This window comes from Hemiscyllium ocellatum, chromosome 1 (assembly GCF_020745735.1).
Source record: "Hemiscyllium ocellatum isolate sHemOce1 chromosome 1, sHemOce1.pat.X.cur, whole genome shotgun sequence".
Taxonomy (NCBI): Eukaryota; Metazoa; Chordata; class Chondrichthyes; order Orectolobiformes; family Hemiscylliidae; genus Hemiscyllium; species Hemiscyllium ocellatum.
In genome coordinates, this window is record NC_083401.1 from 60054708 (window position 1) to 60072293 (window position 17586).

At 40.6% G+C, this 17586-nt stretch overlaps 1 protein-coding gene across 2 annotated transcripts in view; it reads left to right on the forward strand.

The window, feature by feature from the left end:
• zfr (zinc finger RNA binding protein) overlaps nt 1-16607 on the forward strand; it is a 99609-nt gene extending 83002 nt beyond the window's left edge. For both annotated transcript variants that reach the window (XM_060856253.1, XM_060856173.1), the window contains exons 20-21: nt 2507-2604; nt 15546-16607. In XM_060856253.1, the coding sequence (XP_060712236.1) occupies nt 2507-2604; nt 15546-15731 (284 nt within the window). In that variant the 3' untranslated portion in view covers nt 15732-16607. The remainder of the gene's footprint in view (nt 1-2506; nt 2605-15545) is intronic.
• The last annotated feature ends 979 nt before the right edge of the window (nt 16608-17586 follow it).

Here is a 17586-nt window from a genome sequence, read left to right on the forward strand (position 1 = left end):
CCAAACCCTTCCTATTCATATGCCCATCCAAATGCCTCTTAAATGTTGCAATTGTACCAGCCTCCACATCCTCTGGCAGCCTTCTTTGCTCCAATGAGAAAAGCCCCTAGCTCCCTTAACTTTTTCAAAGTTTGGGAGAAGATTTGTAGCTCGGTGCTTGTTGTTGTGGTTCTGTTCGCTGAGCTGGGAGTTTTTGTTGCAAACGTTTCGTCCCCTTTCTAGGTGACATCCTCAGTGCTTGGGAGCCTCCTGTGAAGCGCTTCTGTGATGTTTCCTTCGGTATTTATAGTGGCTTGTCTCTGCCGCTTCCAGTTGTCAGTTGCTGTCCGCTGCAGTGGCCGGTATATTGGGTCCAGGTCGATGTGTTTGTTGATAGAATCAGTGGATGAGTGCCATGCCTCTAGGAATTCCCTGGCACTCATCCACTGATTCTATCAACAAACACATCGACCTGGATCCAATATATCGGCCACTGCAGCGGACAGCAACTGACAACCGGAAGCTGCAGAGACAAGCCACTATAAATGCCGAAGGAAACATCACAGAAGCGCTTCACAGGAGGCTCCCAAGCACTGAGGATGTCACCTAGAAAGGGGACGAAACGTTTGCAACAAAAACTCCCAGCTCCCTTAACTTTTCTCCATATGACATGCCTTACAGTCAGGCAGCATCCTGATAAATATCCTCTGCACCCTCTGTAACGCTTCTATGTCATTCCTATAATGAGGCAACCAGAACTGAACACAATATTCCAAGTGTGGTCTAACCAGGGCTCTATAGAGCTACCACATAACCTCGCAGCTCTTAAACTCAATCTCCCTGCTAATGAAAGCCAACACACCATACACCTTCTTTACAACTGTCAACTTTGGTGGCAACTTAGGGTCCATGTACATAGATCCCTCTAAGATCCTTCTGTTCTTCCACACTGCCAAGAATCCTGCATTTAACCCTGCATTCTGCATTCAATTTCGACCTTCCAAAATGAATCACTTCACACTTTTCCAGGTTGAACTCCATCTGCCACTTTTCAGGCTAGCTCTGCATCCTGTCAGTCTTGTTTCAACCGACAATAGTCTTCCACACTACCCACAACTCCACCAACCTTTGTGTCATTACCAAACTTAGGAACCCACCCTTCCAATTCCTCATCCAAGTCATTTATAAAAATCACAAAGAGCAAAGTCCCAGAACTAATCCCTGTGGAACATCACTGGTCACCAAGCTCCAGGCTGAATGCTTTTCATCTACTACCACCCTCTGTCTGCTGTAGACCAGCCAATTCTATATCTAGACCGCCAGATTTCCCTGTATCCTATGCCTCCTTACTTCCTAAAGAAGAGTAACAAATGCCTTGCTAAAATCCATGTATCCCACATCCACTGCTCTGCCTTAATCTTTTGTGTTTTGTCACATCCTTAAAGAATTCAATAAGCTTTGAGGCATGACCTGCCCACCCCTCAAATCCATTCTGACTATCTGTAATGAAGTTATAATTTTCCAAGTAATCATAAATCTGTGTCTCCGAAACCTCTCCAATAATTTGCCCGCAACAGATGAAAGACTGACTGACTGACTGACTGACTGAATTATCCCTGTTCCCTTTCTTGAACACCCTCCAATTTGCCACACTCCAATCATCTGGCACTAGATGGGGAGGATGCAAAGATCATCGCTAAAGGTGCAGAAATCTTTTCCCACACTTCATGTAGTAACTTTGGGTATATATCCCGTCTGGCCCAGAGGACTTGCTACCCTTATGTTTTTCAAAATTTTCTGCACATCCTCCTTCAAGCATATCGGTTTGTTTCATGCTGTCCTCAGAAATGTCAAGGTCCCTTTCTGAAGTGAATACAGAAGCAAAGTATTCATTAAGGACCTCCCCTACCACCTCCAACTCCAAGCACAAGTTTCTTCCATTATCCCTAATCGGCCCTATCCTCAATCTGGCCATCCTCTTGTTCCTCGCAAGTGTAGAATGCCTTAGGATTTTCCTTAATCCAACCCCTAAAGCTTTTTCATGCCCCCTTCCGGCTCTCCTCAGTCTGTTCTTCAGTTCCTTTCTGGCTACCTTCTAACCCTCTAGAGCCCTGCATGATCCTGCCTCCTCAGCCTTAAGTAAGCTTTCTTCTTCTCTTGACAAGATGTTCCTCATCTTGTCATCCTTGGTCCTTTGAACCTACCATACCTTGCTTGCCTCATTGGGACAAACCTCTCTAGCACTATCATCACGTACTTCCTAAGTTACCTCATGCATTTCCCTGACAACATCTGTTCTCAATTTAAGCACCCCAATTCCTGAATAATAGCATTGTGATTTCCCCTACCCCAATTAAATACTTACTTTCCCATACAGTCTGCTCCTGTCCCCTTCCATGAGTATTGTAAAAGTTAAGGGAGTTGTGATTTCAGTTTAGTAAATGATTTGTAAAGTAATGAAGCAGTGAAGGATATTTGGAAGTAGTTCTAAAAGTGAGAAAGGTACTATTTTTATTCACTATTTCAGGTGGTCCTGGACTTTATGATCCTTGTGAAAAGAACCCTAGTGATACACTAAATTCAGTGACTATACAACAAAGGGAAGATATCACAGCTAGTGCACAGGTAAGGTTCCCATAACCAGGTCAGTTATGTTGTATGATAAGTTAAAATGGAAAAGAAGTTGCTCTTGGAACTTGTGGAAACCTGTCCTTAACTGTAAGTAATTAAATTGTGTTTTGTTGTCTGCCCTGTGTAATGAGGGTATTTGTTTCAGCCTACAGTTGATTTTAAGAAGTATGTTCTCAATTGAATGATCACAAACCTTTATACCATTTAGTGCAGATTTTACCAGAGGGAAAGTCTTTCAAAGTTTCAAAAAAAAGTCTTGTATTCAAGGATCAGAATGGGGTGTGAGGTATCAAGGGTTAAAGGAAGAAGGCAGGAGAATGAGGTTGAGAAACATATCAACCGTGATCAAATAATGGAGCAGACTTGAGCTGAATGTCCTCATCATGCTCCTATATGTTATGGTCTTATGGTATATTTGTCGTGTGTATGTTTCAGTCATCAAGATGGGGAAATTCATAAGCCACTGCCCCTTTAACAAGTAATGGATATTAAAAATTATATGTCCTCAGCATTCTTAATTTTCATGGTTTTACTTCCTTTGCTGCCTGTAGCCCCTAATCAGATTGACTAGGATGGAACTTCCCCTCAGATGGAGGCAGAAGCTCACTCTAAATCAGTTGAGGGATAGCTGGTTTGAGTGAGCACCACTGTCAATTCCTGATCCTTAATTTCCCAGGTCTTGGAGCATCCAGTAGATTGAGTTTAGGGTGGAAAGAGAAAACTGAGGAAATGCAGGCCAGTTAATGTGATGTCATTCATTGGCAAAATTCTGGAATCTATTAAGAATATCTTCAGACTCCACTTAGTAAATCAGACAGAATCCAAGTTCTTTTTCCAAAAGAAGAGTCCTGCTTGAGCTTTTTTTTTGAAGCTAGTAGGGACTAGTGGGGTATATAGATGAGCAGCTTTAGATGTGTGCTGAGACATCCAGTAGTTAATTAATAAGGTATCTTGTAAGTGTTTAACACAGGAAAATGCCCCAACTTTGAGCCTAATTTTTGAGCATGCGTGGAGCATTGTTTTTAACAGCCAGGAAATAGGGATAAAGTGGGTGCAGGTTATACCTCCCTAATCTGACAGCCTCAGGCTTTTGCTGAACCAGAGAATTTGCCACACTGCAGGAAGGAGAATCTGGCTCAGGTGAGAGTTTTTAAATCAATCTTTCCTCTACTCCCACCTTCATCTAATAACCTTAAGTCAGTAACTCATGAAAAGGCATTTCCCTTCTGTACAGTTCTGATGGTAGCCATTGATAGACTGTTCTATCATAGAATTACCATATTTGTATGGCTACTTGGGTATGGCTGGTGCCCACATTCCTTGACTATCTCCGGAAACAAATTTGTAAGTTTGGTTTATCTTACGTATTTTGATTCCCCTCATGCACACAGACCTGATCTCTTGATTTGATATGAAATAAATCTAGCTGTAACATCTGTGATTGAATGTATTTATTGATGAAAATTCTTTCTGCAGCTTCAGTCTCATCTTCAGACACCATCATCTTCAGACAGCTTCTTGGGTTTTACATGACTGCGCAGTACTATTTGCCCAAACTCTTGATCAGTCAGTTGTTTCACAATTAGTACCTCTTAGTGAATATCCAAAATGCTAAACCAATGCCTGAGCTCACAATCTAAAACAGTACTCTTTTCTTCCTTTAATATCTTACTGACTGCTATAATTTTCTTTGTCTTGCTGCCAGCAAAAAAATTTAAAGATCTTATCCTGTTATTTCTTCATGTCATAACTGTGGACAAACCAACATTGTTCTCCTCACACAGAGTCGAGAATGTGTTGCTGGGAAAGCACAGTAGGTCAGGCACCATCTGGGGAGCAGGAGAATTAACATTTTGGGCATAAGCCCGTCATCAGGAATTATGCTTGTGGGCCACGGCTGAGAGATAAATGGGAGGGGTTGGGGTTGGAGTGTGGGGGAAAGTTAGCTGAGAAAGCAACACACTCTCAGCTCTGATCTCCAGCATCTGCAGTCCTCACTTTCTCCTTCCTCATATAGGCCCTTTAGTTGTGTCCATATCGAATTTTTCAATAATTTCATCTTTGTTGTGGTTCTGTTCACCGAGCTGGGAATTTGTGTTGCAGACGTTTCATCCCCTGTCTAGGTGACATCCTCAGTGCTTGGGAGCCTCCTGTGAAGTGCGTCTGTGATGTTTCCTCCGGCATTTATAGTGATTTGTATCTGCCGCTTCTGGTTGTCGGTTCCAGCTGTCCGCTGCAGTGGCCTGTATATTGGGTCCAGGTCAATGTGCTTGTTGATTGAATCAGTGGACGAGTGCCATGCCTCTAGGAATTTCCTGGCTTGTCAAACAAGCCAAACAGAGAACAGCTAGGGAATTCCTAGAGGCATGGCACTCGTCCACTGATTCAATCAACAAGCACATTGACCTGGACCCAATATACAGGCCACTGCAGCGGACTGCTGGAACTGACAACCAGAAGCGGCAGATACAAATAACTACAAATGCCGGAGGAAACATCACAGAGGCACTTCACAGGAGGCTCCCACGCACTGAGGATGTCACCTAGACAGGGGACGAGGCGTCTGCAACACAAATTCCCAGCTCGGTGAACAGAACCACAACAACAAGCCCCCGAGCTACAAATCTTCTCCCAAACTTTGAAATTTCATCTTTTGCATATTGATAAGGACAAATCCTTCATGGTGTTAAATGTTGAAAGCTTAAAGTATTGCCAAGGATGGTCACCTGTATCTGGTGGAGTGCCGCAATGATCAGTGCTGGGGGCCAATGTTATTTAGAATATCTAATCGCTACTTAGACAAGGGCAGTGAATACATTATTGCCAGGTTTTCAGATTACATCAGAATAGATGGGAAGATAAGTGGTGAGGGTGACATTAAGAGTCTACAGAGGGATGTAGACAAATTGAATGAATAAAACCTTTGGCAGATGGAATGTAATGTGGAGACTTGTCAGGTTAGGAACTTTTGGAAGGAAGAATAGGAGAGCTAAATTGAGAAAGACTGCAGAAAGCTGCAGCACAGAGGTATTTGGGGTCCTAATGTACAATTCACACACACAAAAAAAACTAGTATCCACGTTCATCAGGCTCTGCAATTCAGCAGGTAGTAGGGAAGGCCAATGAGCTGTTGGCCTTTATTTCAAAGGGAATGGAGTACATGAATAGGGAAGTCTGGTTAAAACTGTACCTCTTCAACCATAAATCAAATCAGTTTTGATTTCCTTGCCTAAGGAAAGAAATGCTGGCATTGAGTGCAGTCCAGTGAAAGTTCACTAGGTTGATCCCAGGCATTAAGGCCTTATGATAAGAAATTGAGTAGGTTGGGCCTGTAGTCATTGGAGTTTGGTAAAGTGAAACATTACCTCATTGAAAGATAAGATTCTTAAGGGGCTTGACAAGTTAGATGCTGAACAGTTGGTTTCCATTGTGGGAGAGTCTAGGACCAGAGGCCTTAATCTCCAGAGTAAGGGGTCACTCTTAAGAAGCAATGAGGAAGCTTTTTCTGAAGGTAGTGAATCAATGGAATTTGTAGAGGCAGTATCATTAAGTATCTTCAAGGCTGAAACAGACAGACAGATTTTTAAACAGCAGGCAATTGAGGGTAGAGGTGGAAAAGGCGTGGTATTGAGGATTATCAGATAAGCCATTATATTGAGTGGCAGGAAATATCTGCATGCCGAAACGCCTATTTCTGTTGCTACCTCTTATGGGATGTCGGAGTAGGCTCTGGTGTGTACGGTTTGCTTATACACTATTGCTGTTCTGAATGGGAACATGATGTAAAACTGTGTTTGGATGTGAATGGCAAGATGCTGTATATATGCTGTCTGAAAGCCAAAGCAAGAGTAAAGAGGAGAAACAAGGTAGATAGAAAAAACAAGTCAACAATGAAAAATAAATCACAGTGAGGGCAGAGATCAGAATTTGAGGTTGTTGAACGCAAAGGTGGTAGAAGTTCCCAGGAGAAAATTGAAGTGCTGTTCCTCAAGCTTAAGTTGAGTTTCTTTGGAAGGCTGTGGCAGAAAGGTTGGAGTGAGGGCAAGTAGAGAATTCAAATGACAGGCAGTAAGAAGCTCAGGATCTCACTTGCCATCAGAACTAGTACATATCACAGGTCCGCATTAAATCTCCCCAGTACAGAGGAGATGATCTTGTGAGCAGTGAATACGGTATAATAAATATAAGTGCAAGTCATTTGATTTTTTAAAAATTTGTTCATTAGGTACAGCCATCATTGGTATGGACATGGAGAGCATAAGAATTTGCTAATTAAGATTGGAAGTACTCCATTTGGCTTCTCAGAGCTGCTGCACTATTCAGTAATATAAGGCTCTTTTTTTTTTCAAATTGCACATTCCAGTAACCCCCAGAAAGAAATCAGTCTCCTTCTGCCTTAACAATATTCAATGAGACCCCATCCACTCACTTCTGAAGCAGAATTCCAAAGTTGCACAACCCTCAAAGAACAAGTTTCTCCTACTCTTCATAAAATTCCCCACCTTGCTCTGGTTTTTAAATGGTAACCCATAGATCTGGACTTGCCCATAAGAGGAAATCTCTCTTCTATGTTCTTTTTGTCAAGCCCTTTCAGGTGTTCAGGACCATTCAGACAGTTAAAAGAAAAATAATTCCTTGAAAATGATGTCACAGGTCGGCAGGGCGGTGAAGAAAACGTTTGGCATGCTTGGCTTCATTAGTCAGAGCATTGAGTACAGGAGTTGCGACATCATATTACAGCTGTACAAGACGTTAGTAAGGCCACATTTGGAGTGTTGTATACAATTCTGGTCACTGTCCTATAGGAAGGATGTTATTAAACTGGAAAGGGTACCAAAAAAATTTACAAGGATGTTTCCAAGACTGTAGGATTTGCATTATAAGGAGAGGCTGGGATTTTTTTCCTTGGCGTGTAGAAGGATGGGGGGTAACCTTATAGAGGTTTATAAAATCATGGTTAAAAATCACACAGCACCAGGTTATAGTCCAACAGGTTTAATTGGAAGCACACTAGCTTTCGGAGCGACGCTCCATCAGGTGATAGCGACGCTCCTTCATCGGGTGATAGCGACGCTCCTTCATTAGGTGATAGGTCTATCACCTGATGAAGGAGCGTCGCTCCGAAAGCTAGTGCGCTTCCAATTAAACCTATTGGACTATAACCTGGTGTTGTGTGATTTTTAACTTTGTACACCCCAGTCCAAAACCGGCATCTCCAAATTATAAAATCATGAGTGGTATAGATAAGGTGAATAGCTGAAGTCCTTTCCCCAGGGTAGGCATAGCTTTAAGGTGAGCAAGAAAAAATTTAAAAGGGACCTGAGGGGCAACTTCTTCACGCAGGGTGGTGTGCACATGAGCTGCCAGAGGAAGTGGTAGAGACAGGTACAGTTATAACATTTAAAAGACCTGGGCAGGTATATGGATAGGAAAGGTAGAGAGGGATATGAGCCAAACACAGACAAATGATAGTAGTTCAGTTTATGAACCCTTTTGGCATGGACTAGTTTGGCCAAAGGCTGTATAAGCCATCCCTCATTCTTCTGAACCCCAGTGGAAAGGAGCCAAGTCTATCCAACCTTTCCCCATAAGACAACGTGCACATGTTAGTTGTGTATATATTGTAAGCCTTCTCTTATCCACATCAAATGTATTTACATTCTTCCTTAAGTAAACAAACCAACCCTACACACAATACTTAAGAGGTGGCCTCAGCCTGTTTAAGTGAAGCATAATGTCCTAAGCTTTTTATGTTTAATCCCTTTTATAATAAAGGATTGCATTCCATTAGATGTCTTCATTATTTGCTTTACTTGCATACTACTACCATTGTGGCTTGTGGACTAGAACACCAGAATTCTGCAGTTATTCTCTGTTTAAGTAACGGAAGTGATGGTAGAGATAATCAACAGTGCTATCAAATGTTGCAGATCACACTTGCCTTCCAAAAACCTGTTCTCTGCTCAGTTTGGGTTCTGCTAGGACCAATCACCACCTCACCTCATTTTATAACCTTGGTTTAAACATGAACTATAGAGCTGAATTCCAGACATGAAATGAGCATGACGCACATCCACCCTGAATTTGACAGTGTGATGTCAAGGAGCTCAAACAAAATTGGAGTAAATCGGAATTGGGGACATTTCATATTTGCATGAATAATACAGAGAAAGACAATTATGGGTGTGTTTATTGATGGACAGTTATCTCAGCTCCATGCCATCTCTACAGGAGTTACTCAGGGTCGTGTTCAAGGCCCAACCATTTTCAGTTGCTCTGTCAGTAACATTCCCTCTAACACAAGCTCTGAAGTGGGGATGTTCAGCACTGTTCACGACTGCTCAAGTATTGAAGCATTCAATGTCCAAATGCAGCAATAGCTCAGTAGTATCAAGATTTTGGGCTGACGGGTGCTTTTCCCAGGCAATGACCATCCCCAACAAGAGAATGTAACTATCTTCAATAAGATAGAATATAACCCATCATACATTTACTGTTGCTGAGTTGCCCTATTATCCACATCTTGGAGGTTACCATTGACCTTCCTCCGAACTGGATCAGCTATAGAAATATTATGGCTAAAATGCAGCTCCTACAGCATGTAGCTCACCTGACTCCACACAACCTATCCACAAGCTATAAATAAGCTATAATAGTTGAATGCCCCTATTTTCCTGGATGAGTAAAAGCTTCAAAGCTTCACATCGTCCAGGACAAAGCAGTCCTTTAGGTTGGCAACACACCCACAAACATTCTCCACCGATGCTCAGTAGCAGCAGTGTATATATTTTGCAAGATGGAATGCAGACATTCACCAAAGCACCTTTAGACAACACCTTCCAAACCCAAGACAATTTCCATCTAGAAGGACTAGGAGAACAGATTCTTGGGAACACCACCACCCTGTAAGTTATCCTCCAAGCCACTCACCACTCTGACTTGTAAATATATCTCTGACCAACTTATATTGAAGGAACAAAACCATGGAACTTCCTCTCTAAGAATGCTCTCGGTCACCTGCACAGCATGGACTGCAGTGGCTCAAGAAGGAAGCTTACCATGATCCATTTTGAGGGTAACTAGAAATGGGCAATTAATATTAGCCCAACCCACGGTGTCCATATTCAATAAATGAATAAAGTAATGTGTGAGCCTTTTGAACTGCTGCAGTCCTTGGGCATCAGTGTACTCGTGATGCTGTCCAGAAGCAAGTTCCAGGATTTTGATTCAGTAAGAGGGTGACCTCCGATTACAACAGGATCTGGACCAGATGGGCCAAAGGGCTGAGAAGTGGCAGATGGAGTTTAATTCAAATAAATGCGAGGTGCTGCGTTTTGGGAAAGCAAATCTTAGCAGGACTTATACACTTAATGGTAAGGTCCTAGGGAGTGTTGCTGAACAAAGAGACCTTGGAGTGCAGGTTCATAGCTCCATGAAAGTGGAGCCACAGGTAGATAGGATAGTGAAGAAGGCGTTTGGTATGCTTTCCTTTATTGGTCAGAGTATTGAGTATGGGAGTTGGGAGGTCATATTGCGGCTATTCAGGGCATTAATTAGGCCACTGTTGGAATATTGCGTGCAATTCTGGTCTCCTTCCTATCGGAAAGATGTTGTGAAATGTGAAAGGGTTCAGAAAGGATTTACAAGGATGTTTCCAGGGTTGGAGCATTTGAGCTATAGGGAGAGGCTGAACAGGCTGGGGCTGTTTTCCCTGGAGTGTCGGAGGCTGAGGGGTGACCTTATAGAGGTTTACAAAATTATGAGGGGCATGGATAGGGTAAATAGGCAAAGTCTTTTCCCTGGGGTCAGGGAGTCCAGAACTAGAAGGCATAGGTTTAGGGTGGGAGGGGAAAGATATAAAAGAGACCTAAGGGGCAACTTTTTCACGCAGAGGGTGGTACGTGTATGGAATAAGCTGCCAGAGGAAGTAGTGGAGGCTGGTACAATTGCAATATTTAAGAGGCATTTGGATGGGTATATGAATTGGAAGGGTTTGGAGGGATATGGGCCGGATGCTGGCAGGTGGGACTAGGTTGGGTTGGGATATCTGGTCGGCATGGGCGGGTTGGACCGAAGGGTCTGTTTCCATGCTATACATCTCTATGACTCTGTAACAGTTAAGAAAGTACAATACACTTCCAAGTCTGGCTGTTGTTTGGCTTGGACGACTACCTGTATTGTTCCCATGGATCTCTGACTTTGTTCATCGAGGGTGATCCCTTTATAAGGGATCCTTGGGGGGACGTACTGCATGCATTTTGTAGATGATGTATACTGTTACTGCTGTGTAATGATGATGAAGAAAGTAAACATTGGAGATAGTATATTGGTGCCATTCATGAGGGCTGCCATTTCAAGGTTTGGAGCTTTGGATTGTGAAAACAGATGAGATTAAAAGGGCAAGTGTCAGATCTCCATTTGCATGGAAAGATACCATCAGAAAGGACAGGTGATGAGTGTAACTGAGCTGTAGGCCAGATTATCACATCTTGCTCAAGCCCATGAGAACATAAGAAGTAGGAGTAGGCAATTCAGCCCCTCGAGCTTCCTCTGCCACTTGATACAATCATAGCTGATCTCATTTTTTTATTAGATTAGATTACTTAGTGTGGAAACAGGCCCTTTGGCCCAACAAGTCCACACCGACTCTCCGAAGCGCAACCCCCACAGACCCATTCCCCTACATTTACCCCTTCACCTAACACTATGGGCAATTTAGCATGGCCAATTCACCTAACCTGCACATTTTTGGATTGTGGGAGGAAACCGGAGCACCCGGAGGAAATCCACGCAGACACGGGGAGAATGTGTAAATTCCACACACAGTCGCCTGAGGTGAGAATTGTACCCGGGTCTCTGGCACTGAGGCAGCAGTGCTAACCACCGTGTCACCCACTGCCACCTTAGCCTGAACTCAACTTTGCTGCCCATTTCCATAGCCCTTCAGCCCAATACTAGTTAAAAATCTATCTTAGCTCCTCCTTTTAAATTTACTCACTGTTCCAGCATTAAGTGTTCTCACAAGTAGTGAATTCCATAGATTCACGATCCTTTAGGAGAAATAATTTCTCCTCTTTTTGTTTTAAATCTGGTACCCCTTCTGCTAAAACACTCATTCTAGATTGCCCCCTATGAGGAAGCATCCTTTCCAAGTCTACTTTGCTAATCATGTGATTTTGAGCATATTATGTATATAGTTCAACTAGATCTCCTGTCATTCTTTTAAGGTACAGACCTAAACTGCTCAGTCTCTCTTTATAAGACAAACCCCACACCTTTATAAGACAAACCTGCTCTGAACTGCCTGTAATCCAACTTCATTCATTATCACATCTTGCTCAAGCCCATGAGAACATAAGAAGTGGGACTAGGCAATTCAGCTTCCTTTCAGGGAGGAATGCTAAAGTCCTGTGAAAATTTTTTTCAACCAAATCTCATGACCCAGAGTCCATATCATGATGGAGAAATTGTAGCTGGAGGAAACTAATCCATCATCTAATAAGTGTCCTCTTCACTGAAGTTGGGTCCTTACTAATTTTTAATTTAGGGGACCAATATTGTACACAGTACTCTGGGTGCGGTCGAGCTCATGCCTTGTGCAGTTGCAGCAACACTTTCCCTTATTTTATTTATAAATACCAAAATTCTGCTGGCCTGCCTTATTGCCTGCTGTATCTGCATGCTACCTTTTGTGTAATTCCAAATGTCTTGTTATTACTTCCTTAGTAACGGATTCTAATAATTTCCCAATGACGCACATTAAACTAACCGGCTATAGTTCCTTATTTTCTGCCTCCTCCCCTTTTGAATATTAGCATTTTTCCAAACTGCTGGAGCCATTTGCACATCCAAGGAAGTTTGGAATATGATAACCAATAGATCCATGATCTCTGCTGCCACTTGCTTTAATGTTGAATGTAAGCCTTCCTTCAATCCAATAGTTTGTTCAATGCTTTTTTGATAATGGTAGGAATGCTGAGAGAGGTGAGATTTCACTCATTCCACTGGATTGGTGGAAATGGTAACTTGTGATCCTTTGAGTGTTGAGTCTGATGGAGTGCGAAGGACAGGACAAGAGAACCTTAACTGTAGATACGAGAGAGAGATTTAAAGCAAAATGCTGGAAATGAAATGGTCAACAACACTTTGGCCTACACCACAAAGGTGCTGTCAGTCTGTGAGTGGGAATTCTGAGTTCAGGGCATAGCAAGATATATTGACAGTGCTAGTATGGTGATTCCTTTTTTTTAATCAGTGAAAGTGGGTGTCAGGATTGAGCACAAGATTTATTTTTGTAGTCACTCTGTCCAAAAAAAAATCTCTAAGCGTTTTCAGCAGTCACTTTGCTGTTGTGCAATTCGAATGCACTATCCTAAACAGATGCAAGATTCTATTTACGGCTGTTGAACTTGATAGTGTCAGCTGTCCTTTCAGTGAGGAATGCAAAAGTCCTGTGAATTTTTTTTCAACCAAACCTCATGCCCAGAGTCCATATCATGATGGAGAAATTGTAGCTGGAGCTGGAGGAAACTAATCCATCATCTAATAAGTATCCTCTTCACTGAAATTGGGTCCTTACTAATTTTAATTTAGTATAAAGGATAATATTGCCATGCCCTAACTTTTTTTATATCCACATCAATGGATATAAATTGTGTTGCATTAATACATAATTGAGAGCTGCAACTCTTGTTGCAAAGTTACTCAATTTACTAACCTGTTAAAGATTTTTTTCCAATTGGCAATTCCAATGAACACTATTTCATCATCTATTAATGATGATTTTCATTTGCAGTCCATGTGTTTTATTTATACTGTAGTTGATGAGTCACTTTTGGACCAGTTTACTTTTTAATGGCAAAGATCATTCACCCGTGTCATTTTTACCAGTATCGTTTTAAACTTAGTAGCATGCCTTTATTGAACAAATGTTTATTCTTTTGTTTGATAAATTGCTGTCTCATTTTCTTTGTGCCATTCAGTGAAGTAGTAAGAATCTTTTTTATTCTTAAAACACAGTTTATCCACCTTTTCATTTTAATCAATGTTAGATGGGGCGGCACGGCTCAGTGGTTAGCACTGCTGCCTCACAGCACCAGGGTTCCAGGTTCGATTCCAGCCTTGGGTGACTGTCTGTGTGGAGTTTGCACATTCATGGATTTGCTCTGGTTTCCTCCCACAGTCCAAAGATGTGCGGGTTAGGTGAATTGGCCATGCTAAATTGCCCATAAAAGTTTCATCTGTTAAAGCTCAGTTGGAATTTGCACTTTTCTATCTTGAAGTTCAATTCCTCTCATTTGGAACACTGGTATGTGATTTTAGCTACCCATAAAGCATAAATATATCCAAGAATGGTCTACAGCATCCACATTTGGAAGAGCTTCCAAGTTCTGAACAGGCTACTAAAAAGAGACCTTCCATTTTATTTTCAGTTAAACATTTGGAAGACCAAATCTCTCATTTGTCCGTCACCACTTGGTTTTTTTTTGTATCCATGATGACTGCAATGAGCTAAATTTGACAATGCACATAGCACATTTCTATCTACTCTGCAATTGAGCAACTTCTCCATATGTCATCTTCATCCCATAAATTCGGTATTTCAGTTGTAACATTGCTTAATCCTGCTCTAGGTCTTCTGTTATCGAAACCCTAGTCAATGATTTAGTTGTCTCCCAGACCTGCGTTCTAGTCTAAAATCTCCTATGCTGCAATCTCTTGAATTCAATTCATTGAAAACTCTATATTTAAAAAAACTAAAGAACTACAGATGCTGCGAGTCAGAAACAAAAACAAGGAAGAGTCACCGGACTCGAAATGCTAACTTTGATTTCTCTTCATAGATGCTCCAGACCTGCTGAACTTTGTCGGCAACTTCTGTTTTTGTCATTGAGAATTCTGCTGTTCTTATCTTTTGATTTTGACCTTTCCTCTGTTTGCTAAAGTCTTTAAAGATATGTATATGAATATTTATTTCATCCCCTGTATTCTTCAGATTTGTGAAATTCAAATTTTGTCAATTCTCTATTTTCTTGAGCAACTTATTTATCTTCTGCTATGTCATTGTTGCTTTTTTGTTTCCATTGATTTCTGAAAGTATAATTTCACAGTTCTCCACAATGTCAGAATGTATTAGGCAAATGTTAAACATAAAGTAGCTGTCTACAGAACTTGTGGACTTCTCAGCTACATTATTGAATCCATCTCTGGGTTATAATGACATCGAGCAAGAGAACAAAAGAGAGAATGTTTAAATATTCTTAGACTGAATCTAGATTTCTGTATTTGTTCCAGAACTGCAAACAGGAACAGAAAAAAAATACTTCAAGCTTTATAGTTTCAATCATTTTCATTGATTATTTGGGGAAATCTGTAGATGGTTGGTAAACAATTTATTGCCATTGTCTGAGATAAATATTTTTGAACCTATTATGTATACTAAATTATGTCAATTATTGTCTTTGAATCTTCTGCATCAGCTATGTTGAGAAGCCATGTGGCCAATGGCTTCCTTGCTCATTCAGTAAATAAGACCAAAGACACTACCTCCTTTATCCAAATTCTTCATGGTGAGGAAGTGCTTGTTTATTTTGTGGATTAGTGCTCAAGGTAGAGTTCAGTGCAGCGTTGGGTGCACCATCATTCCTGCAACTCCCAAGTTGCTTTACTGAGGTATCATGTACCTGCTTGACAAAATGTAATTTTTTCGGCTTTAAACTGGTTTGTATGTTTCATGAATTTCACTCTTGATATCTCCATTTTGTCTTGCTGTTAAATTTTGACATTTTTATGCTTGGGATGTTTTCTGCATTAAAAGCAATACGTAAATACCAGTTGATTTTATATCTTGTTCTGCACATCATTTGTTCTTGAGAATGGACATAAAGCTTAACACATTTAGTGAGTAGATTAAAGCCATAATTTTTTTTCTACAGTTTGCACTGAGATTAGTAGCATTCCGTCAGATTCACAAAGTTCTTGGAATGGATCCATTACCTCAGATTAATCCACGTTTCAATGTACGTAACCGAAAGAGGAGGAGGGACAATAGTGATGGCACTGATGGATTGGAAGCAGAAGGAAAGAAGGATAAAAAAGATTTTGACAGTGGAGAATTTTAAATCATTATACATAGTACTCCAGATTGTTAATACAATGTTGACTTTCGGTGAACTTGGCAGAAAGCAGTGTCTGACTTCTAAGTTTCGATTTATTTTAAAAGAAAGTTATGGTAAATGTAAATAAAGTACTCATCTGCTTTACACTCAAATGGCATGTTGTTTCAGCATATTTAAACTGATTGTTAATGGTCCTATTTGTGACATTTATCCAGAACTACTTAACCTTTACATCATTTCTCTAATCCTTAGCACAAAACCAATTTTATACACTTAGAGGTTCACATGTAAACAGACTTTCAACTTGAATCTCGTTTAACATATTAAAAATGGGATGGAGGGCCATGTTAATTCTGCAGTATACCACAGATAGCAGTGCTTCTAAGCACTTGCAACTCAAATACTGCAACTTCAGTTCAACTAAATGTGTGCTTTTGCAGAACCTGTGACTTCTCTATCAAGCAAAAAGATGAATGTGAATAAGAACCAGTTTCTTTGGTTTATATAAAGTTAGTTTCTTGTCAGCTGTGCATCAGCATAAAAAAAGCAGTTCTGTGTATGGGCTTGTCAGCGATTTTAATGCAGTGCTTTTACAGTCATTCCTAGTAAATCTTGCATGACTGAGCTATAGCCTTGGAAGTTTGTGTTGTAGCAATGCTTTTATAAAACTTAACAGTTTACTTGTTTATTTTTGTTTTGTTTTCAGTGGTAAGAATAATGTGTAGTTGTTTTATATGGTTTAAGTATGTAGTAACTATACGCTTGTATGCAGTTGATGTGATGAACAGTTCTGTTGTAATTGAAGTTGAACTGTCCCCCTGATGTATACTTTGTCACTTCTTACCGCATCAATAAAACTTAGAGGACATTATATTTCCATGTTTTGTGTTGCTTAAGTTTTCATCTTTGTACTTCCTGCATTTTGGACAGTCCAGCAGTACCATCAGTACATCAAATGTGTAAAATCTAGGTAGCTTTTGTGTTCAAAATAAAAATTCCAAATGAAGTGCTGTAAAATAAAGATATATTTTTGGCTTAAGGTAAGGTAATTAACTAATTGTCAGCATAAGGTGTCATACACATAACTTTAAATCTCAATAGCTTTTTCAGCAGTTCCTATCCTTAGAAGATGAACATAATTTTGGAGTAACTTCTGTATGTTATTACAGATGATATACCAACAATGATTGTTTACTTTGTGAAACTTAAATTGGCCTAAGTACATCACAGCTGACAACAGGATTGACAAAATGTGTGCTGAATACTGTTGTGATGTAACATTTGGCATTGTGCATCCTACTTAAAGCAATAGTTTTCTCAAGTTGCACAGAATTCTGATTAGAAATTCAATTGTTAAAGCTGGAATTAAAGGTCCAACCATGAAATTGTAGAAAGTAATCAGGTTTAGTAATCTCTTGTTGGAAAGGAAATCTCCCAAATCTGATGTACCTTATGCGTGACTATAGCAACACAATTCACTCCAAAATATCCTCAAACGGCCTGTCATATCAAGCCACTCTGTTGTATTTAACTGCAACAAAGTCAAAAACAAATTAAAGTAGGTAGACCATTAAGCATAAACCTAGATGTGCACACCCCAGTCACCCCTCCAAAGTCTTCATTACTGACATGTGGAGGTTTGTTGCAAAATTGGGACAGCATAACATCTGTACATTATGATTCAGTGAGTATGATAATGTTCCAAAAATGGCTATCACCATATCTGTGTATGCTCTGACACACACCAGCAGTACGCACTTATCAGGGATGATTTTGCAATGGGAGTCCTCAATATTGAATCTGACCCCATGAGATCTCATGTCATCAGCTTAAACATGGAGGTTGGAACCAAAAGGTA